Below are 25,778 nucleotides of genomic sequence, written 5' to 3'. Positions count from 1 at the left end.
ATAACAAATGTAAATTCCCTAATAAAAAATTAAAACATCAAAATTGTAAATAAAATACATAAATAATGTATAATAAAATGAAAACTGCATTTATTGGTCCCATGCTATGGACTTCTGCATCTTAACATAGATGTGTGATTTAACTATAACAGTTGTGAAGTTTAGCATATTATAGTTAGTGTGAGAATTTATTGTTTATTTAGAAGCTTACTTTAAATTGTGTACTTCAGATTGTTTGAATAAAAAGCATATCAGGCATCTATATTATATCCTTTTTGAAACTAATGAACTATATCATCATACAAATAGTAAAAAAAAAAAAAAAAAAAAAAAATTTAATGTGCATGGAGATGGTGCACCTAAACTTCAAGCATGATTTAAAAAGTTTTATTTGGAAAATTTTGAACTAAGGGATACAAAACACATGGGGGCACCCAAAAGCTGTCAATGAAGAAAAATTGCAGGACAAAATTGTTTAAAAATTGAGGAATAACACACACTACAGTAAATATATAACCAAATGCAAAAAAAAAATGAAAAACATACAAGTATAATGCAAGCATGAGAGATGAGTTGGACACACAACAGATTGTTTATGCTTTGAGCACATTTTTTCACTGCATGCACAGTTCAAACTCTGAAGCATTGTTTCAACTCTGAAGAGAATTTTCATTCAAAGTACAAGGTACCACTGTATTGTTTTACTAAACTTATTACTATCTAACTCCAAATTTTTCTGTTAATAACTGCTATGGATTGTAAATAATTATATCTAAAGATGGCTCCACACATTTGGTACTTGCCAAATGAGCAAATATTTGACCAATTCTTAGTAGTATGGATGATTTACTTGTGATTTAGCTTGACAAATATTCAGTATTCACCATTTCCCATTTCTTATTCATTACTCTGCCACATCAGAGGTAATGAATCTTGGACAAAAATTTGTAATTCCCATAATGAACTGATGTTCGACAAATAATGGTGAGCACAAATGTACACTGACAAACAGAAATTATTTCGCAATTGGTAAATCCTGAATGTGTGGAGCCCCATAAAGAATTTTAATTCATTACTTTTGTTTGGTTTTTAATGTAACATAATTAATAATGAATGTCTGTATTTAAATTCATAAATAATTTTACATAACACAGGACAATACAGTTAACAATGATTAGTTGAATAATTTATGTCAAATATTATAAAAGTAGGCTAATGCAATGCAATGCACATATCACAGCTTCAAGATCACAAACATTTATTATAAAAGGAACCTTTATGATGATAATTAATATTGAATAGTTATTTCACAGATCTTAAAGAAATAATAATACTGCATATAAATCTAATCAATGCAAAATGTAATTGCTAATTTTATTTGCATTTTATAAATATATAAAGTTACTTGCTATTCTTGTCCAGTTAACAATGGATGAGAATTTAATAAATCAGCAGTAGTCAATTGTGATGGAGGAAGATCTCCAAACATTTTAGTTCCATCGTCTTTTACGCTGAGAGAGAGTGCTTTGATACTGGCGGCGACTTGTTCGGGATCATCAAGAGGTGGTGCCTAGAAAATTTAATTATCTTTTAATATTAAACAATAAAGCTGAATTCATTATTGAACTTGACTGACTAAATATACAGATATGTAATTTGGATCAGATCATGTACAGAAAATTAAATCTAGATCATTCAGAATGATAGTTAAAATAAAAAACTGTCAGTTGTTGAGGTAACCTATGTAAATTTACATGAAATATAAAAATTAAACAGTAACCTCTTCTTCTTCATCAGATCCACTGGAATGATTAACTGCAGCCCAAGAAGGAACATTAATTGGTAAGGATGTAGCATAACGTCTTGAAATACGCCGATAATGCACTACAGAGTCTTCGGCAGCACTACTTTCTGAAAATGAATACAAATGCATAAATTTATAGATAATATTCAAAGTAAATAATGATTATGTATATTAAACAGAATTATTATGACATAAGTAATATTTTATAATAAGCATCTGTGAAATGAATTACAAAATTTTATTTCTGCAAAATCATATATAATTGTTTTTTTTATTTTTATCCAGTAATGATAACTATCTTGATTCCAAAATAGCCTCCTTTTATTTACTAAAAAGCACTTTAAACTAGATTATAATTGTATCCTCATCCACAGGATATCATTTATTAACAAGTTCCTGATAAAGGAGATTCTGTTTTAAGCTTTTAAGAAATTTAAGAGAAAAAAGGTTCAATTAGGACTTAAATCTAACATAAGTCCTATTCTATATTTATTGAAATATGTATGTAAATCCTCACTTAAAAAGGGCCAATAGGATCTAGGAAACTGTGATGTATAATGAAAATGATTTTACCACAAACTAAATTACATAAAAGGAGTTAAGTTCTTACAGCATATTTCTGGACATGAAAGCATTGCCAAAACTCCTCTAATGTGAGATTGGAAGAAATGTGAGCTATAATTTATATATGTAAAATACTGATTCACAAAAATTTGGTAAATAAATTACAACAATCATATTAGTGATGAGTGATATGGAGGGAAAGGGAGGCTTAATTTTCAATTTCTCATCACTGTTGATAGGTAAAAATGAGTACAGTAGAGCGTCGATAAGTGGAACGTCGGTAAGTGGAATGGCCGGAAAGTGGAACAATTTTCAGTCGGACTGTGTCGTGCTGAATCGAATGTTTTTGATACTAAATTTACTTCTAAAGTATAATTTTCATGTTTTTTATATTCTTTAATATATTTATTTTGTTTGTACAAAATGCAGAAATAACTTTTAACGATACGATAGCCTCGATGATTATTATAAAAATTTTCGTTAGGCTTAAAATCGACGGAAATTCAACACGAAGCGACACGCAACGGAGAAAAATTCAACAGGAAGCGATACGCAATGGAGAAAAATTTAAACATCGGACAGGTTAATGTATTTTTTTGTACAAAGTCGGAAACTGGAACAAATCATTAACTGGAAGGACCCCAGTCCCCAATTGGTTCCACTTATCGACGCTCTACTGTAATAAGAAACAATTGTTGCAAAGCAAAATTTGTAAGGTGCATTTCCAACTACTACCCAATTCAAAAACAAATAATTGGAAATTCCAGTGAAGTGTAAAGAATTCTTCAGTTGTCTTTCCTGTCAAGTTTTCTTTCATTTTGTTTTTATACTTTCCTATAAAGTTCTTCCATTATATTTTATAGAAAAGTTTGTGAAAGTTTATAAATTACTTTCAAATAATTTACTAAAATAATCATTTATGGTCAAGCTGTGACATTACTGCCTAAAGACAAATCTGACACTAAAAACACAACTTTGTTTACTGTTTATTATTTTGGAAACGACTAATTAATAAGAACACATGATCTAAGTAATGATAAGTAATAATTGGAAATTCCAGTGAAGTGTAGAGAATTCTGTATAACTTTAAAAAATGGCAAATGCAAACAAAGCACATTTGTATGTTATGAATGTAAATGGTAAGCAATGTCTTGTGTATTGTTAATTGGATATAGGTGAAAGTAAAATTCTTTTCTTGAAATTATATTACAAACATTATCCAGTAAGATTAATAATAATCTCTAGCATTTAATTCCCATTTAATTAACTGGCTAAATATGTCATTACCATTTAAACATGTAAAATGAAAGTAAATCAGAAGCAATAATGATGCATGAATATTTTGAAAATACTTAAAAAATCTTATTAGTATTATTTCCCATTCACTTTCAATGCTTCTTTGAACATACTACAGCAATGTCTAACAAAGAAATTTAAAGTGGTAATAACTAAGATACTTTCTTAGAGGTCAAAGTCCTGGTCCTTCTCAAACTGTACTAGAAGTTTGCATTAAGTGTTGTATTACTTAAACACTTTCCAGCTATACCAAGACCTATGGGATCTACATGCTACTTCTGTGCATTTTACCTCTTTCCAAAGTAGTAGTAATGAGTAGAAGACATTGTTACAGTACTCTATCAATTAGCAGACTTCACAATAACTCTTTTTTTATAAGAACATCAGCATTGTGTGTTGCCACTTGATTTGTCAAGAATGCATTTTAATTTGCATTTTGTTGTTTGTTTGGAAAGCTTACAGAGTTTCAAGGCAAAATATAAAGTATGACTTACACATGCTCCATTTTTAAATAAATTAATTTAGCTCTAGTGTAATGTTTACAGTAAAATAATGCACCATATGCAATATTCTTGCAATGCTGAAAAGATCTCTTTTGCACCAAGATAAATATAAGTGAACACTCTGTATATGCACTACATTAAATGATTCAGTCCCATTTTCATCAATTCTTATTATCTGCAATCAGAGATATTTAATATAATTGTAACATGATGATTTTATGTATTAAGTATGTTGTTTTTATTATATTCAAATTAAATACAGTCGACTCCGCATAAGTCGACACCCCAAGGAGAAGTGGAAATGTGTCGATGTGACGACTAAAGTGAAGTTGGAAAAAAAACCACAAAACTACAATTAATAAAATACAGTAGTGCATTATACAGTAGTATAGGCTTACAATACATTTGTGTCTTCCATTTACAATTACTCTGTAGATGAAAAACTGAAAAATTCCTTTAGTGTTGTTTGTTTTGAGCACTTAACTGTCTCGACTTTCTTTTTCAATGATCACAAACGCCTCGAAAACATCATCTTCGCAATTGTCAATTGTTGGCAAGTAACGTCTAAGGATTCTTAATGCCTCTGGCATAAGAAAATGCAAAATTAGATTCTGATGTGACGTTGATGTAGATTGTACATTTTCTTTTTGTTTATCTGTTATTATTTTATACATAAAAATACATAAAATGTTAAGGCATTTTTATTAATATATATATATATTATATATATATATATTAATTATATATTAATAAATAAATCAACTCCCCCTCCTGGAAAAAAAAAAAAAAAGAGTTTGCACCACACATGTGGAGTGAATTCATTTTTTCAGGAGGGGGTGACGACTTATCGGAGTGTGGGACAGCAAAAGTATGTCGACTTATCCAGTGATGACGAGTTAAATGGTGTCAAGTAAACCGGAGATTTTTATCATTAATGCCTATGTAAGTCGGCCAGGACCACAGAAAACTGACTACTTAACCAACGGTGTCAACTTATGCGGACTCGACTGTATATATTTTTCTCCCTTAAAAATCAATAGAAATGATCCGTGCTTACTAAACAATAGTATAGTGTCTGCTGTTTTCTGTTTGTGAACTTGAAGAGACAGAAATAAAAAAACTGTTGTTCATTGATGCAAATAAAGTTTTTATAATTGGAGGAAGCAAAATGTAAACATATTGTTTCTGTACAGTTGTTAACGTACAATACAAATAACTATATAGAAACAATATTTTGCTGCAACATATCTACAAATAATCTGAAATATGGATTTCTTTGCAATTTCAAATAAGATATTTGGAGTTAGATTTTAACATTTTCCATTATCATTATGCTTAACCATTCTATGTGATGATTGTAAACAATTATTGGATAACAATTGATAAAGTACAGATAGGTCAAACATTAAGCCAACTTCATACATTTGGTAGTCACAAAATGCTAAATAAACATGTGGATGATTTATTCATGAATAATAATTGATATTCACCATATTGTGCCAAATTAAAGGGGATAAATAGGCTATTATTTGGCAATTGGCAAATACCAAAAGTGTGGAATCAGTAATTTATACTGTCAAATCAAGTCATACCAATAATATGTGACTTTTCAGTTAAACTTTTATATTCAAAAATTTTCAAAATTATGGAAATACAATAAATTTTTGAGCACAAGGGACGCTAAAACAAGTATAGTTTATTGTTATTTCTAATTAATTTAAAAAGAAAGTATTGATAACTATTCACTATTTAAATAACTGGATTTAATTATAAATAACAAAACAAAACCAAAATATCAACAATACTAAACATTACTAAAATAACTTAGTAATATATTTGTCTGCTTCTAAATATCATACTATAAATGTTAAAATAAATTTACCATATAAATAATGTTCAACTATTTTCAAATAAGTAATTGAACATAATAAAGTTATTACACATTTTTTGCAAATATAAAATTAAATTTATACAAATAACAAAGATCTATAAAGCATAATCATTTAGTAAATTGTATCAAATTAATAACTATTCATTAAAACGTTTATATTAAGATAAATAAAGAATGCCTAAATAAACCATTTATTTTATATAAAAAAAATTACCATCTGTAGAACCATCATCAGATATGCAAAATGGTATAGATTCATCACCAGAATCTATTCCTTCCATATTGAAAACACCACCTGTAATATAATTAATAAAAATTAAAGCTGTGTATAATTTTTAAATCAAAGTTCTATGATATTTTTTATCATTTATTTTACATTTTTATGTTGAATCTCCAGAAAATTGTATTTTAATATGTTACATACTATATTAATTTAAAAAGTTATTCATAGAATCCACATAAATAGAAACTGGTGAACAAGATAATCAATATTCTTGATGCAATTTCCAAAAATCATTAAACAAACATCGAATACCTTTCCAATTATTCCAACTTATGAGTAATTATTGATGCAATTATATCAATAGTTAGTAAACATTTTTTAATTTGAAATATATGACATGATAAATATCAACTGTGCTGTTCTAGAACAATCAATGGCAAATCTAGAAATAAAAATATAAAATATATTTTTTATATGAAGGTCACATTGTAATTACTGATCACTAATGAATAAAAAAGTACAAGGCGGGCTGTATTTAATGAAGTTTTTACAAGCTCTTTACATAGTCTCAGGCCATGTGTAGCATATATTGCTAATTGTGTGACAGGTGCCAAACTCCATCAGAAGAGATGTTTTTATAGAGAGAGCAATCAATGTACTCTAACTGTGCATGTGTCTGTTGCAGCTGTTGATAGCAGTCAATCTTGTACAAGAAATTCCTTGAACATCACTTATGACATGCATTTAAGCAACAACAACCAAAGTTTGTTACAAAAAATATTAGTATATAGTGGATTGGATTCAAGATTTTAATATTAAACTTTTAGTGTATGCTGCTATTACAAATACTTATATCCAGCAGTACTCTTTCTTTTCTGGTGTTTATATGGTCACACAAATATTTTTTTTTTCAAATTTTTAATACTGCATGGCACTGAAGAGGATGTAATCATCCAAAATACATTTGCCAGATTAATTAATAAAACATTTTAGTAAAGGTTTTCTCATTTACTAGATACTTAAATACTAGAAAATAAAGAGTACTGCTAGATATACTGTAAGTATTTATACTGGTAATAGCAGCTTACACTGAAATTTAATATCAAAAATAAAACATATTGCTGGTGTAATAACAACATTGCTGCAAAAAATGCAGTTGAGAGATCCTTGAACAACCACTATATTCACTCAACATGACTTCCCATCAACAGAGGGCAATTCTAGAAAGGTATGTATCTGGTTCACAGAAAGTAGGCCTGAAAAATATAACAGAAACAATTATTTCTTGCTGATTGGAATTCCAATATTTCTTAGAGCCACCTTAAGCCTTAATAACAGCTTTTCAATGCTATAGAAAATTGATTATTTATGAGTGGATGAATTTATTCAAGTGACTCTTGAAGAAATTCATCCACTTGTGAAAGCTTGTGATGCTAAACTCTTCTAACAAGGAGAGGGTTAGACATTCAGGACTCTGATTCAAATGAATCTTGGTGAGCATGTAGTCCTAAACCCAAACAGCTCCTTGTCCAAATAATAGGATCCACTTATGAAGCATTACTGAAAAACAGGACTCTGAAAATTAAGTGTTTTATTTATAAGTCTTCAGAAGTTGCCTGTTTCCTTAGAACAATGATGGCTGAGTGGATAAGATTCTACACACTGGAGCTACATGATATAGGTTCAAACCTTTGCCATTTTAGTTTTCTTTTTTTAGTTAAAAAAAAAAAAAACTAAAATTGTGAAGGTTCAAACCCGTATCATGAAGCTCCAGCGCTTAGCATCTTATCCACTCGGCCATTGCCATTCCAAGGAAACATGAAACTCAAAGACTTATAGGCCTCTGAAAATTGAGTATTTAGCTTCTTTTTCAGAAATGCTTCAGAAGTGGATCCTATTATTTAGATAAGGAGCCATTTGTGTTTAGGACTACATACTCACCGAGTTTTGTTTGAATCAGAGACCCAAACATCTAACCCTCTCCTTGTAAGATGCTTCTACAGTTTAAGGCCTATTCTCGGCAATTTTCATACTGAGAACTGCTGGCATATTATAGATAAGGCTGAGATCGGATTATTATCTGGCCAGCCACAGTATTGATTTGGGCTGCTTGTATGAATTTTGTTTTTTACCTAATTACAAAGTGAATGCCAGTTTAGGTGGCAATAATGCTAACAAACCATAAAGAAAGGACATTTTATACTTTCTCACTATTTTCGCATAATGACATGGTGCACAGTCATCTTAGAAGATACAGGATTTTGTTATAAAACCATTCTTTGGTTGTTGGAATTAGCTTGGCAGATAACATATTTTTGTAACACTTGGCATTCAGAAACTCATTTATGAAGTGATGGCTGCCAACACCTTTACTGGATATGCATCAAATAGTGTACACTATTTTATTGCATATTCATCTATTTGACTGCCTGCATTAAGCAATTTCTGTTATAACCTTGGATTTCTACAACAACATAGAGTTTGACATCAGATTCCTGCTAGTTAAATTTTGATTCACCAAAAACGTAAAATTCACAGAATGTTTTAGCCTAGAGAATCCACTGCATGTGCATTTTATTCATTTTATCAGTAATGGCTATTTATGTGAATGATATGCTTTTAAACTCATGCCACACAGTGCATTCACTTTTATGCTGGTCTGCTCTTCTGACTTTACTTTTAGCATGGAAGAGCTAGCAGTATATTCTCACAAACTAAGTATCCTATCATGGAATGCCAATACTCACAAAGTTATCTCCATAATAATCCAACTTTTCTTTCAATGTTGCTACATTCACATCTTGTTTGTAACAAATGCATAATTGTTGAGTGATGAAAATGCACTCTCTGCACTCTTTCACGAGAGGATAAATCTATCATTCAATACAATAATCATGGACTTTTTACATGTTAACTATCAAAAACTTTCCATTTTGCTTATAAAAGCATACCACTTATGCACAGGTTAATGTACCAATGAAAAATGCAATCACTAGAAACATTGCTGCAGAAGACTTTGTCAGCCAATGTAAATGCATTTTCCATGACATCTTAAATGTGAGAATGAGTCTTTATGGTTTCTTGCAGGTCTGCAAAACGATACATTTTTATAAAGTATTTAATTTAAAAAAATTGAGTTTTATGGGTGATGCAATTTCACTAATCCTGTACACAACAATACTAACCGATTAATGAATTAATATAAAATTTTTCATTATTATAAAAGCATATAAAATATCCTAATATCTTATATAAAAATTAATTTTTATAACTTAAATAATTACCAAGAGCATCAATACTTTGAGCCATTCTTTGTTGTTGAGACATGCTACGCCTAATGTATCTTCTCCGTGAAGCAGATTTCTAATAGAAATAAATTAAATATGATCACATAAAGCAACAGTTTTTAAACTACTTATTATAAAGATTAAAGATTGCTGTACTAGTACAGCAATTAAAGGATATTTTGTTTGAATTTAACAATATAAAAATGTAATTTTATATTTAATTAATATAAAAGTTTGCAATATTGTATTATTAATTTAAATATATCTGTTTTACATTTAATTCAATACTTTTGAGACAGTCTTTGAATAATACATTATTGATTCAGCTAAACCAGTTCTTAGATTCTATGAATCTAAATTCTCAACTGATTAAAAATAAATTAATTTACTACTATTTTTGTTTTTTTTTTTTTACTCTGCCCTGTGGACACTAATATCTATTTATCAAACCAATCATGGGTTTGGCCAGGCCCACAATGAGGTGTGGTGAGAGACAGGTCCCAACATGTTGGGACAGATCATCCCCAAAAACTGCTGAAGTTTTTCAACCTGTTAGAATTTGTTCCAGGTCTTTCAGAGCAGTAGGCCAGCATCTTTTCAAGGTATATCCCTTTTATACATATATTTTTCAAACATATTTAAGAAAAAATTTTTTCAATAATGAATTTTCCAAGGTATACAAATAAACGTTCAAGTCCTTTTTTTTCTATTTTCTTCCTTTATTCCGGTCAGGAACCACTGTGCAGCTGGCGACTTGAAGTCAAAAAAACTTCTAAAATAACGAGCAAAATACCATTAGACAATTCACAACACAATTAAAAATGATCTTCGGCGCCGACCTGTTTCTGTAGGCTACGGCGCTTACAAAACATTAAAAACTGTTAATCTTCCACAATAGCACCTGTGGTTCCTGACCGGAATAAAGGAAGAAAATAGAAAAAAAAGGACTCGAACGTTTGTTTGTATACCTTGGAAAATTCATTATTGAATTTAAACTTTTATTCTTGAGTTCTGTACAAATATGTAAATTTTTGTGTGATTACTCAAATCCGCCAGAGAGCCCGCAGCTAAAAGCGATTATATAACATGGGTGCTATTGTGGAAGATTAACAGTTTTTAATGTTTTGTAAGCGCCGTAGCCTACAGAAACAGGTCAGCGCCGAAGATCATTTTTAATTGTGTTGTGAATCGTCTAATGGTATTTTGTTCGTTATTTTAGAAGTTTTTTTGACTTCAAGTCGCCAGCTGCACAGTGGTTCCTGACCGGAATAAAGGAAGAAAATAGAAAAAAAGGGACTCAAACGTTTGTTTGTATACCTTGGAAAATTCATTATTGAATTTAAACTTTTATTCCTGAGTTCTGTACAAAAAAAAATTTTTTGTTTATTTCATAACTTATAATGGAATTCATTAATGCTAAATAATTATGCGAAACATTTTCAATTAGTGCATAACTTTACCATAAAAATCAGTGGTATCCAAACTACAGTCCTGTGCCAAATCCAGCCACGACACAAGTTAATCTGGCCTATGAACATATTTAACACAACACTTACGGACTGTTTAGGTATTATATCAGCAGTTTATGGAGAAGGAAATTTGTATCTGACAATTGCTGACAATGAGGGAGGGAGGATGAATCTTTGTTGACATAAGACTGCAATCAGCATTTATTTTTCTCCCCATTCATCACAGAATTGTCTGAACATCTGGTCTGATGACAAAATTAGGGAGAAGAAGTATGTTAATTTATGATGATTGGTGATAATGGAGAAGAGGAGATCAAAAAATGTCATTCAAGTATTACATAGGCAAAACTTTGCCATCTTATAAATGATTGAAATAGGCTTACTTTTTATATATGGAATATACAAAATTGTGGTCCACATATGTATGAAACATTTCAAAACCTTTAATTAAAATTCTTAACTGGTTCCTGGTCCTATATAAATATGTTAAAGACAAATGTTTTCTATCTAAATATAAGATTTGCTTCAGCTTCATTTTTGTTCTTCATTCTATATTGGAATATTTGAAAAAACAATGACCAAATTACTCCTCATATATAAAGGTTTTGAAGTGTTTCATTCACTTACATGACCAGTGTTGTAAAGAAAATTTTGTCCACAATTTGGCCTGCCAATTAAAACAGTTTGGGCACCACTGCTTTATAATATTTGTATAAGTTAGTATCTATCTAAAGATATTGAATATACTTACACTAAATGCCAAAGTTCTGGAATATAATTGAGAATTATGTTTAGCAACATGAATTACAGTTCTAGGAACTTCATCTGCTTGTTCACCTTTAGCAGAATTAGATTCACTTGATGATGATGATTCACCTAAAAAAATATAAAATTTTCAGGAAACAGATATAAGATTGATATATCTCATCTGAGAAATAAGAGAATCTTTGTAATTTATGAAGAAGTGGAAATTACTCTGCTAAATTATATATTTCTATATTACAATATGAAAATATATAAGAAACAGTTTTATTTTAAATTATGCAAATATTTCATTTTAAAATCATTTATAAGATAATGGAAAATATATAGTAATTATTTTATATTCAAGAGTGTGCACATGAACATTAAAAAAATCAATTTACTGATTTTAAAGTATTAGACTAATACTTTTAAGAAATATTTCCATTAAAACCTATTGTCTTCTCAAAAAACTTAAACACAATTGATTAATTAGAAATAATCTTTGCTGATTATAAAAAAGCATTATATGTCTTGTGGTTATAAAAGAAACTTTATATGGCCCCTCTACTTCCATCTGATGGGCATAAAGAGCACCTACAAGACATTTTTCTACTGTTAACATTTTATCGAATTTCATTTATTTACTATTCTCATCATACAAAATCATTTCAGGCTGCAGCAATGAACATAAATTTTCAATTTAATTAATATACATTATATAAAGCTAGGGGAGCTGCACCCCTCATCCCATAGACCTTGCTTCACTTGTTCAAAAAGTTTGTGAGGATTCATCGATTCCTAATGCTGTCATTCTATTTGTTTTTCTTGAGCTGCCATAAGTGGCTCAATACTCCCACTCACTCTATTCTCTCACTCTATGAGCTTTGATTCCTTATTCCCAGTATAGCCAATTCATAATGAAAATTATGTAGATTCAATTCCCAGTGTTGTCATTTCTATTATTTTTTCTGTTGCAAAAAAGTAATGATTTTAAGAAAAATATTTCATATATGTAGAATAGATAAATTCTAATATTTGATTTGAAATCTTCATCTCAATAAATCAATCTGTCAAAAGAAATGCAAGTTTAATAAAATTACCAAACACACTAACCTTATTATTAAGTTTCTTCTATCCAGGTGAAAACTAGTACATAGATGGTCAGGTCCTTTCCAGATTATAACCAAACTGAGCCCGTTACCTTTATAATTGAAAATATCCAAATGAAGAAGCGAATCTAAGTTCACATTAATTGTTTAAAACATTTCATAGCCCAACAGGAATTCAAAAGGACAGAGACTCTAGATCTATCTAACACTCAGACTGCAACAAAACCCAAATCATTATCATGAGATGTTCCATCTACATGATCTAGATCCATGGGAGGAATTTATTTTAACAAATTCCACAACAACCTGAAGTAGAATCTGAATTTGAGACGGAAATTGAAAGTAAAGAAGACGATAAAACTTGAACCCTCTACTACGCAGGAACAAAGAGAATTAGTGCCCTCACATTCTTATGCTTTGAGAAGTTAAGGGCCAGTGGAAGAACAATCCTGGATCTCTCCACCTCCCTTAATATAGACAAATTTTGCCAAAGTACCCAACCTCTACTTATCTACAATACAGAAGTTTTAAACATAGCAATAAAACAATGTTCATTATATTAGATCATTAATTATACTAAAATGAGGTTTGTTTTATATAATTTATTGAGATTGTCAAAACACAAAGTTGTTAGTTATTCTGAAAGTTTCATTATTATAGAATTTTACCTGTATTTTTCTTTTAGATATGTTCAAGAATTATCTTATTAAAGTCTATTTTATGTTAGTAGCACATAAATAAGGTTAAAATTATAATTTGAAACTTACTTTAAAATTTGTTTTTGGAGTTGTAAGATTAAATAGATCATTTCATTCGGCTACAATTTGAAAAAAAATTGTAACCTATAAATTCCCACTTCATCTCTGTCCATCTTTCCTTAATCTTGAGAATAGAGTTAGATAGATGAAATCTGAGACCAGATATTGAAAGCTTATGAGCAGGATTAACTGTTAACAGCCCCGATTAACTGTTAACAGCCCCAATTAACTGTATATGAATTTCTGATGCAAACAGAAAGTTTCAATTCAAAAATTTTCCCCTGTAGAGAGTTGGTTAGAAGACAGCATGACACTTGCTAACAGGAAAAGTATTATGTACAGGGGTAAGACACTACTAATTTGAGGTAGAGAGCATGTATTTTAAATTAAAAAATATGATTAAAAATTGCAGCCTGGCATTCTGACAGTCACAATAAATAATTGCTCATTTTATATAATGTTAATTTAAATAGATGCTACAAAACAAACTTAATTATAATACTTGAGTTGCTTAGAAATTTTTCTTATTATTGAAACTATCAGGTCAGTCCATAAGTCCATGGGCATTTTTATGACCTTGAGAAAAATTTTGTTTTGCTGTTAAAAATGTCAGTCTAATGTGATAATTTTTACACTGAAGTGTTAAATTGGATCTCATTCATATAATACTATTCAGAATTGTGAACATTTCAGTTGTTTATTTTTGTTAAAATGGAAGTAACCAACGAATATAAAAGACATGTTTTATACTTTATATTTTTAAGTGGTGAGAATGCTACAAATGCAGCCAAAAAAATAAATACTGTACATAATCAAATTGTAATTAGTGCAAGGACTGAGCAGAACTGGTTTGAAAGATTCAGAAACAATGATTTTAGTGTGGAGGATAAGGCTCGTACTGGAAGACCCGTTGACTTTGATGATGATGCTCTCTCTGCACTAGTTGAAGCAGAACCATCTTTAACAGTTGATGAAATTGTGGAACGTTTAAATTCATCCCATGGAACTGTTCATAGACACCTACAACAAATCGGAAAAGTTTCAAAGCTAGGAAAATGGATACCACATTAACTGTCAATAGCTAACCGACAACAACATGTAAACATTTGCACGTCTCTTTTATCCCGTATTGCTTTAGAACCTTTTCTTGGTAGGCTGGTTACTGGAGACGAAAAATGGATCCTCTATAATAATGTGATGAGAAAAAGACAATGGATGGATCGCGATAAGCAGTCAAAACCAACTGCAAAAGGTGAGTTGCATCAAAAAAAAATTCTTTTGTCTGTTTGGTGGGATATGTCAGGTGTAATTCACTTTGAGCTGTTAGAACCTAAACAAACAATTACAGCTCAAATGTATTGTGAGCAATTAGAGCGTTTAAATGAAAAATTGAAAAAAAATCGACTGTCATTAGTGAACAGAAAGCAGGTTCTCTTGCAGCATAGCAATGCCAGACCACACGCTGCAAAAATAACTGTACAGAAACTTGAAAGCTAAACTGGAAAATTTTACCTCATCCACCATATTCGCCAGATATTGCTCCCCATGATTATCATCTTTTTCGCAGTTTGCAGAATTTTTTAAAAGGGAAAACTTTTGAGGATGAGAACAATGTAAAAAAGGCTATTTCTGAATATTTTGATTCAAAACCGAAATCATTTTACGAAGACAGGATTAAAAAGCTACCATCAAGATGGCAAGAAATTGTACAAAATAATGGTGAATACATTATAGATTGAAATAAAATTTAATTAAAACTTTTTGCTGCTTTTTTTGTAGATAATAATACACATGAACTTATGGACTGACCTGATATTTAACCACTCTGCAGTGACCGACAGATATATCCATTGGTCACTGCAAGTGGTTAAATAGTTTAGGACAGATATATCCATCCTAAACTGCAGGACGGATATATCCGTCAAGGGTAATCGTGTGGCAGTGGTGAGGGATGGATATATCCATTAAATTCTTTTGGGGGTATCGCCAAAAACTACCGTGAAAAAAAATTCACATAAAAAAGGAATTATATAACAATAAAAAAAGACTTTTCTTTACTAGACATAACTGTTTACAAAATATTTTTCCAAAACAATAATGAGAAAAAACGTGTGAAAAGATACTTTAAAAATTTCCCATGTTTATTTTCCACTACTTTGGGCTAGCACCATACCTGACTATCCCACTGTTGAAAAGTTAATGTCCTTAATAAATTTCCTAAATTACTGAATATTAGATAATTAAATTTATGGTATTAAAAAAGCTAAGATATATTTTTAGATAAATATATCATTTGCTATTCCAATTTTAAAAATTTCCATATATATTTAATATAATAAAGTCTTGAGTACAAACCTAAAGGACCCATTTCAGAAATTAAAGATGTTGCTGGAAGAAATAAATTTGAGGCATTGTTAGAATCCACTTCCCTTTTATTATCAACCTGCTCTTCTAATTTTAATAACAAACTTAAAATTGCTTGTTTATCTTGATGAACTTTATTTTGTAAGACAGTAAATTCAGCTTGTTGTTGTGAAATATAAGACCTTAAAAATCAACAAAATTCATTAATAAACTTTGAAGTTAATTATAATCCCAGTTAATAGCATAATTTGTTATCAATCAATGAATCATTTGGTATTAAATTTACTAAAAGTAAATTTTTAGGAAAAGTATTATATGGACCGTTTATTTTGAAAGTGGTGTAAGTCCATTTTCTTTCAAAATATTTAAACATTTGCATTTTAGTTGATTCAAAAATATAAATAAAGTATACTAAGTTTGACAATGTTTCTATGACTTTAGAAATATGTAAGTTGATTGCATAAAGACTTCTATGTGAATTTAACTAAACTAATATATTCTTTTTGGGCCATAAATGGACTTACACCACTTTCATAATTATTGAACTGTAAAATTCATTAAATTTCTATTATGTAAAACTCAATTTCACTTGAAACACATTAAGTTTTATTCTGATTTTGTTTATACATGATAACAAGAAATAAAATACTGTTGTTTATTCTGAATATTAAAAATATTTACTTACCATTAAACTATTTTATAAGTTTATCATTATTATGAGCTTACCATTAGACACTGCTTTTCATTTAGGATGAAGATTTTAATGGGGGTTGCATTATGTTGGACATCCAAACAGGGGAAGGGTTACAAACTTGGACAAACTGGGACAAGAGGGGGGGAGTAAAAGTTCAAGGAAAATGAAGATGTAATTTATGGACAGCCCAAGTGCTTAATTACACTGCAGAAAATGGACTTACACCACTTTCATAATCAATGATTATGCAATGTGTCATGGTTGGAAATCACTGGGATGTGCAATTCCCGCCTTTTTTGTTTCATTTTCAAATCCGTGGACATCACAGAAAAACTGTTAGAGAACAACCGTTGGAAGAGTGACAGTTAGGACAACCACCATTAGTTTGAATCGACAATCAGTGATTGGTCGGCGGATATCATACGATGGGCTGACCTGCTGGAGACCTTGGAACACTGATTGGTGGGCCGGGAATGGCTCCAGTGAGTATAAAAGAAGCCACTTTAGGCAGGAAAAAGTTCCCTTCAAAGATCCCAAAAGGTGCTAATCTTGTCGGATTAAGGAAGTGCGTTGTTGCTCGTAGACATTTGAGGACTGTACTGCTTGATACGATCGGAAGGAAGGGCCACAAGGTGTTCTTTCAATGGACCTGTAGCGGAGTTTAGTGACTTTTGAACATAGTGAACCATGTACGAGCGGAGACACACTGTGTGGACTGTAATCTTTGTACTTATTAGTTTGTTTTACCCAAAGTTAAGCTGTAACCGTTTTGTTTGTTATAAATTTTGTGTTTGTGATTTGTGAACCATAGCAGTGTGCCATTTTTGAATTTGACTCAATGTCATTTACCAATGAATTTTTAATTGATCAAAGCATATGGTTCTTTTAAAATGCTAAGTGTGAATTGTTTATAAATAAAAAGTTTACACTAAACTGTATGTATATTATGCGATTTCTCAATTTTTTCCAAAACTGAACTTACACCACTTTCAAAATAAATGGTCCATATATAGCAATTTTTTTACTGAAGATTTCATTAAAACATTCATTAAGATGACAGTAAAACTAAATTATTATTATTATTATTATTGAGTATAATCTTAGTCTGAAACAAACAAAATCAAAGATTTGAAATATAGGAATATTTTAATTATAATAGCTTAATGGTATGTAAAAAATATTTTTTAAATGTATATGTTACTGTGAAAGACTGAAATTAGAGAATGTCAATATTCTCTGGTGAATGTCAACACATACAAAATACGTCGGCGAAAGACCAAATATTTGGTTATATTCTTATACATTCGAACAATTGCCGGTGTATGTCGACAGGCACAGATAAGCTTTGGTGGAGGTCGAAATGACACCTAAGAAGCTGATGTCAACAGAGAGGTGACAGTCTGTCGCCAAATCCTTTGTGGGTAGCCAGAGGTAGGACAAGGTTGTACCTCTTTTCCCGGCAATGGCTTCGTGGAAACCTCCCACTTTGTCACCGGATGGCTTTTTTGTTCTTTTGATCCTGTGAGGTGGGGATTGGTTTGTCAGCTTTATATCCATCATCAGTTTGTAATTTGTAAAGAAAAGTTACTTTCCATAGATGAGATTTCTTCTCAAGAAATATTGCTGAGAGAAGCAGCTGCAGCTAATTTTAAAAGTGGAAGGCAAGGCTACACACACTGTCATTGCAAAAAGAAGTGTTCCATGAATAAATGCAGTTGTAAAAGCAAGGGACTCTTGTGTAATTCAAAGTGCCATAACAGTTTAAGTTGTTGCAATAAATAAGATTGTATAACGTTAATCACATAATTTATGTGTAAGTTTATTATTGTATTATTTTCTTTAATGATTTAGAATGTACTGTTTGTTTTAGGTTCAACAATTTATTTACATGTGCTGTTACTTAAGCTTTCTCCTATTTTGACATATTAAAAAGTTGCATTTTTGTCTTAACGTAATAAAAATATTTTTATTCAACATTCATCATCAGTGCATGCTGAGTGTCAACAATTGCCAATGTAAGTGAGAAATAATGATATTTTGTACATACATGAAATGACTGCGTGAATGCAGACATTCACCACAGAATGTCAACATTCGCCAGATATCGGTCATTCACAGTAACATATATATCGATATTATGATACAGAGTACAGCAGGGCTATTTGAATAATTTTAAGCTTTCTGCATGCACTGCAATGTAAACACTGATTTAAAACCATTTTATGAGTGAGTTCTAGTTAATAAAGAATTTTATTTGGTTTGTAACTTCAAATAATTTTTCTGGATGGTTTAAAGTATGAAAGGTAAATGGTTCATCCATACTCATTTCTGAGTTTATAAAGTTTACATGTAGGATTGCCTGCATTTGGTAAGAAATAAGAAAATTGAATTGCATTCTGATGTAATAATCTGACCTTCCTACACTACATTCATGACTGGTAGTGACATCCATTGGTATTTTGGGAGAACTATGCCACCATCATATTTAAAGGCTATGTAAGGTTATTTAAATAACTGAAAATGGGCTATTTGAATTCAAATTGTTTGTATACTAAGATACAATAGTGAGGGTTTACCATTCTTTGATCTATTTCAAATGGTCAGACACTATAAAACAAACGATGACTGGTTCAAGTGGGATAAGGAGTCTGTGAAGAAAATAATTGAATCATTAGTCAAAGAGAAATAATACTGGAATCTAATATGTTTTCAGTGCCATTCATAAGTTTGTACCACCAATATTAAAATAAAAATATAGTAATATGGGAATTAATGATTTTTTTACCACAAAAATATTCATGTGATAACTCTCTTGACCATCCTAGCATTTAGCAGATAATTTTTTTCTAGTTTTTACTAATAGAGTAAAATATTTAGACAAAAGAATGTTTGGATGGCAAAAAAAATGTTATCATGAATATTGTGTCACACAAAGGGTCACAAGCAATTTATTTGTGGATACTGCAACCTGTGAATCTTTCAACAGTTTATAATTTTGTTTTTAATATAGCATCATAATTTGATTTGATTTAATGTTTATTGATTTAAATTATTTCTTGCAAGGGGGACAATTTGGTTGTATAATGTTATTCAAAATACATAGTAATAAATTATTGCAAAAATTCTAAAGATTTAGAAAAGAAAGAGATCTTAAATAAAGTAATTTTTTATATGTCCTCATTTTTCAAATGATTATACTTGAAATCTTCTCCTAGTACAAAACATTTTAGTTGATATATCACTTGACAAGAACCAAACAAGTAGATTAAGAGATTCTCTTCCTCTTTACTACTGCAATAACTACAAAACTTTTCTTTTGATATATTTATCCAGTAGCTCTTTAATAGAATCCAAATTTATTAAGTCTAAGTTGTATAATGACGCTTTTGTGGAAAAATTAGTCTCACAGTTTAAGTAGTTTGCTGTACACCATCCCAAGCATGTTTCAAAGAAATTAACTCATTTAGCTAAAATAGAGTAACCCAAGCTATCAAAAATATTCTTAACTGAAGCAGGCCAACTTTACTTATCAGGTTTGATTGCTGTTAACAAAACATTATAAGTAATTTAGCACAAATCTTATGAGGGTAACTCCATAACTTTTGGCCAAAACAGAATAGCAGCCTTGACAAATTTCAATTCCAATGGAGGTCTTCCTAATTCAAGTTGAACTGCAGAGCTTGAAGCTGAACATTCTATTTTAAAAAGTCTCTTAAAATATTTCATCTGTACTTTTTCTAGTTTAGACAGAAACTCCAGTTTCCGGACCAGAAATAAATAAGTCATCTTAGAACCAATAAAAGCATCAAAATGTTTAAAGATACTGCTCATAGAACTTATTCTCATTTGTATTTGAAGAGTAAGCATATAGCCTGTATTCTGTATGCTTCTGGCTATTAAATCAAAATGATGATTATATGCACCAGAAGAAGAAAAATGTATTCACAGATACTTAAAATATGACACAAAACTAATTTCAGTATTATTCAAAAATATCGTATCAGATTTAAGTAGTCTGCTTCCATTGTGAAAAGCCATTCCCTTCGTTTTTGTAAGTTAACTGTATGATCGTTTCTTTTAGCATAATTAACTAACAGAGAAAGTTTCTGTTGCAAACCCATTTTTGAATCTGCCAACAGAACTACATCATCAGCATACATTAAGCAATGCAGGTCAACAGATTCTCCAAGAGCAAATCCCAAAGTTTCAGAGATAGAAAACAATTGTGGTAAATTGTTAATAAATAATATAAACAACAGGGGACTTAAAAGTTCCCCCTGAAGCAAACCACCACCAGAAATGACATCCTTAGTATTTGCCAGATTGCCTCTCACATGATACCTCTCACATGTTACAAAATATATTTTTAAGTAACTTAATGAACGAAGTTGAAACTCCTTATAAATGTAACTTTTCCCATAAAATCTTAAAATTGATTCTTTCGAAAGCCTTTTCCAAATCCACAAATATCGAACAGATTTTACATCCTTTTCTTGACATACAGAATATACTGTATTAAACCACTAAGTATAAAGACATTGTACATAGTACCTTTTCCTCTAACAAATGCTCCTTGAAACTGGGAGATAACATTAAATTCTATTATCCATTGATTCAACTGATCTGCCAAAATTCTGGTGAACAATTTTCTAAAGGTATTTAACAATGTTATTGGACAATAGTTTTGTTGATGATTTAGTTTGTCTCCTTTCTTGTAATTCATTTGCAACAACACATTTTTCCAATGCTCAGGAAATTTTGATGTTTCTTTAATGTTGTTAAAGAGTTTGAGTAATTCTAAACACATTTCATCAGGTAGATATATAATAAATTCATTTTTTATACCATCCATATCAGGGGCTGATTTTCTTTTAAGTTTGCAAATTGAAGTTTTTAACTCAGAGAGTGAAATTAGATCATCTAAAATAGGAGAGACATTATCACAGTCAAAATCAAGAATTGAATCAGAACTTGGATGGCAAAAGTTATATTCTAAAAAACGTTCCCAGTCATAAAGAGGAATTTGATTATTGGATTTCTTCCTATTAAATCTATTAACAATAAACCAAAACCAAGATTGTATAGAAGTTCGCACAGACTGCAACTGTCTACTAATATTTGACCAGTAATTCTTCTTTTTAGTCTTGCATAATGAACAAAAGATGGAATAGAGTCTATTCCATCACTTAAGACAATATTTACATATTTTTAGCCAAAACTGTTTCAGAATATAAACTGGATTTGTCTTCTTTCCAGATTAGTCCTTTTTTCTTGTCAATCAAGTTAGATTTTCTATCGTCATCAGTGTCTATCAGGATTTCAGAAACTACCAAATGATGGTCAGACATATAATCTTCAGAAATAAAAAATTTATGCAATCTCTCTACCAGACTCTCGCTCAAAATCACTAAATTGACTACTGAAGCACCCAGTTTGGATGTGTAAGTCAAGTCTGCTGATGATTCAAAAAGGGTATCGACCATTTATTATGTATAAATTATAAGATTTCACTAGTTCAATAAGTAAATTTCCTCTTTTATTGCAAATTTTATCATTTGCTAGTCGAATGTTTGAAATAGCATTCCCATGATAAACAGTGTCCATAGTCAAGCCAATTTGTGCATTAAAATCACCCATCAGCAGAAGATCATAATCTTAATTATAATTAGAAATCAAATCATCCAATTTGCAATTAAAGTTTCAAAGATAGGAATATGAAGGTATGCCAATATAACTATCATTTCTCATAGCCCTTTATTTTGCCTCCGGTTAAATTTCACTCTAACAACCATTATATGTTGCCATGACAGCAGTAAGTTTACTTCCCCAGGTCTTCGTTTATACCTAGAAGTAATCTGCCCAAAGGTCTACCTCTTCCTAAACTTTTAGCAGCCATTACCTCAAAAACTTTTAATCTACAGTTAATGCTTTTAATTCTCAAACACAGTGGAGCTGTAGACCAAGTCTCGGTCAGTCCCAAAATATCAGTTTTAGAAATATGTTTAACAAAACCACTATCATTCAGATTAGTTAGGAGGGTACCCTAGGAATTCCATGTTGAAATTTTCAATCCAACTGTACACTTCCTTGGATCGGAGAATGAAGATTTTGAAAATTTTCCATTTGATTTTCCACTAAACAATCAAGTTTTAATAATTCTCCTCTATCTAGGTCGTAAGTATATCTCTCAGCACCAACCTGCAAAACATCAGCCATCAGTCAAATTCTCCTGCCTTCCAGACTATAATTGTGTAAAAAAGGCAGAAGTTTTTTCTGTCTGAGTCTTGAATGCCAACATAAATCATCAAAAATTTGTATATTCTTCAATACATCATTAGCCTTTATCTTTCTAAAGTCACCAAAAATTAATTTCTTGTCTGCAAATAACTGCAATTCCACCAATACAGTATTTGATCGATTAAATTTCACTATTTTAAATGTTGGAATTGATTTTGGTTCACCTATCAGTTTAGAAAACAGGTTTTGCGCTTTCCTATTCAAATCGAAACTGTCATCAGTCAAACCTTTAAAATATTTTTATTTCTCATTTCATTCGACACCTTGACTATAGAATGCAAGATCAAACTATTTTTCCGCTGCTTAAGTTTAGAAATTTCTTCTAATTTAATCTCCAACTGGGTTAATCATTGGTCGTGTTCATTATGTAAATTAACCAACCAGTCAATCCTCGTAACAACCTTGTTTAGAGTCAAAAAAAAGCTTATCAAATCAGTCATCCAAATATGAAATAATCTCCTTAGGAATAGATTTACTTGAGTCTTACTTTGAAGAGAAAAATCCTCCAGTCTTGCAGACTTCAAGAAAGGTTCACTCAGAGAACGACATTGTTTTACTGTAGATGTTGATGATTGAATCTGTGAATACGGTGGAGTATGATCAACAGGACCTGGATTTAATTCTATCCCACTTAATATTAACAACTCAAACACCATTATCCAAAACTCAATATTTTCCATAATTTTAAAATTCAAAAGAAAATCACAAAAAAGTTCACCAACACTCTTCACAGCAAGCAGCACCCCGCAGAAAAATAATAAATATTGCTTTCTATCATTTTTCATGAAATTGATTTATTTATGTATCTATTTTATTACATTATCCAAACTGTCCTGCTTAATTCAGGTATTTTTATTGGGTTGTTCGGAAAGTTCGTAGCGATTTTTAAGAGAAATAAAAGAAATTGTTTTAATACTAAAAATATACTTTTATTCCATTATGTATGCGCCATTGTTTTTAATGACGTGTTGCCATCTATGGGGCAGCTTCATGATACCCTCTTCGTAGAACTTTCCAGTTTTTTCCGCGAAAAACTGATCCACGTGGTTTTTGCAAGCTTCCAAAGTATCAAAGTTTTTATCATGAAGGGAATTTTGTAGAGAACGGAACAAATGGTAGTCCGACGGGGCAAGGTCGGGTGAGTAAGGGGGGTGGGGTAAAACATCCCAGCCTAGTTCCAATAATTTTTGGCGTGTTCGTAAAGACGTGTGAGGTCTGGCATTATCTTGGTGAAACACAATGCCTTTTCTATTGGCCAATTCCGGACGTTTTTCTTTAATTGCCATGTTCAGCTTATCCAATTGGGAATAATACTTATCAGAATCAATTGTTTGATTCTGTGGAAGCAGCTCATAGTACAGGATTCCTTTCCAATCCCACCAGACAGTGAGCATGACCTTCTTTGGATGAAGACCGGCCTTTGGAGTTTTTAATGGTGATTCATTTTTCTTACCCCACGATCATTTTTGGCTGATGTTGTTATAAATGATCCACTTTTCATCACCTGTCACTAAACGCTTCAGAAAAGAGTCATTTTCATTTCGTCTTTCAAGAGAATCACAAATGGAGATGCGATCCAGTAAGTTTTTTTCCGTTAAGTCGTGAGGTATCCAAATGTCATAACGATTCACGTATCCGAGCTTCTTTAGATGTTGAAATACAGTACTGTTTGATGACTTCACTATGTCTGCAATCTCTCGAGTTGTGTAATGAGGGTTTTCATCCAATAATGCTTTGATTTGGTCCTCTTCAATAACAGGAGGTCTTCCTGAGCGAGGAGCATCTTCAAGGCTGAAATTACCCGTTTTAAATTTTGCAAACCACTTTCGAACAGTTGATTCTGATACAGCACTCCCACCATAAACATCACATATCTTTTTTGCTGTTTGTACAGCATTTTTGCGTTTACAAAAAAAGAAGAGAAACAAGTGTCGATAATGCACGTTGTTCGCATCCATTTTTGCAATGAGCCAAATTAAACGCTATTTGAATAATCTTAACGGTTTTTTTGTAACGGACGCGTCTCAAGGTCATTTATCGTAATATTCATTGGTTTGTACAATTCTAATAATTTTTGCGTCAATCGGTGTCTCAACTGTCGGCTATCAAAAATCGCTACGAACTTTCCGAACAACTCAATACATTAAGAGGATAAAATGAACAGCAGCAGAACAGTTTTCAATCTAATAACTCTTTCATAAAGTGGAAAGTTATATACATAAAAATTGTACTGTATACTTAAAAGTATCTATTGCACATAGTTTTCCAGAAAATTTCCATGAAATTTAAAATTATTCATATAGCCCTGATATACTATATATTGCACCATTAATTTGTTGAATATACATTACTGCATATACATGGTACTAATACTGGTAACTGTCTGCTACAGTAATAAGTAACCATTAAGGCCTTGTAAAGACTATAAGGCATTAACTGTACATAACAGCAATGCAACCCAAGTCAAGTGTAACAAAATGTGTTCAGTGCTTGGTTCAGAGACTTCCTTTTAAAGGTGGTCTCACATCAATACAGCAAACGAATGGTCGTCAGGACTTAATTTGGGGTCTCAAGTGTAAATATCATCCTTTGTAACAGTGTTCTGAGCAGTAATATCAACACACTTTTCCCTCTTCTTGCTACTATCTCTGACTCACTGTTTTGATATAGAAGTTTGTTATGACTCAGAGCTCAGCTTGAGGCCAGAAAAGGCCAGTAATTAGACAGAACATCAAAATGAGCAATAGTTTGCTCAGGTGATGTTACATTATAGAA

The 25,778-nt window shown here is 30.9% G+C and overlaps 1 protein-coding gene across 2 annotated transcripts in view; it reads right to left on the bottom strand.

Moving 5' to 3' along the window:
• LOC136976506 (uncharacterized) overlaps positions 1-25,778 on the bottom strand; it is a 59,779-nt gene continuing 34,001 nt past the window's right edge. For both annotated transcript variants that reach the window (XM_067271842.1, XM_067271914.1), the window contains exons 7-12: positions 16,004-16,194; positions 11,789-11,913; positions 9,566-9,644; positions 6,273-6,353; positions 1,781-1,911; positions 1-1,570 (exon numbers count right to left, since the gene is read on the bottom strand). In XM_067271842.1, the coding sequence (XP_067127943.1) occupies positions 1,409-1,570; positions 1,781-1,911; positions 6,273-6,353; positions 9,566-9,644; positions 11,789-11,913; positions 16,004-16,194 (769 nt within the window). In that variant the 3' untranslated portion in view covers positions 1-1,408. The remainder of the gene's footprint in view (positions 1,571-1,780; positions 1,912-6,272; positions 6,354-9,565; positions 9,645-11,788; positions 11,914-16,003; positions 16,195-25,778) is intronic.

This window comes from Centruroides vittatus, unplaced genomic scaffold (genome assembly GCF_030686945.1).
Source record: "Centruroides vittatus isolate TY-2023 unplaced genomic scaffold, ASM3068694v2 contig_10, whole genome shotgun sequence".
Taxonomy (NCBI): Eukaryota; Metazoa; Arthropoda; class Arachnida; order Scorpiones; family Buthidae; genus Centruroides; species Centruroides vittatus.
Note: the sequence above shows the minus strand (reverse complement) of the source record. Positions and strands in the feature narration are given on the sequence as shown.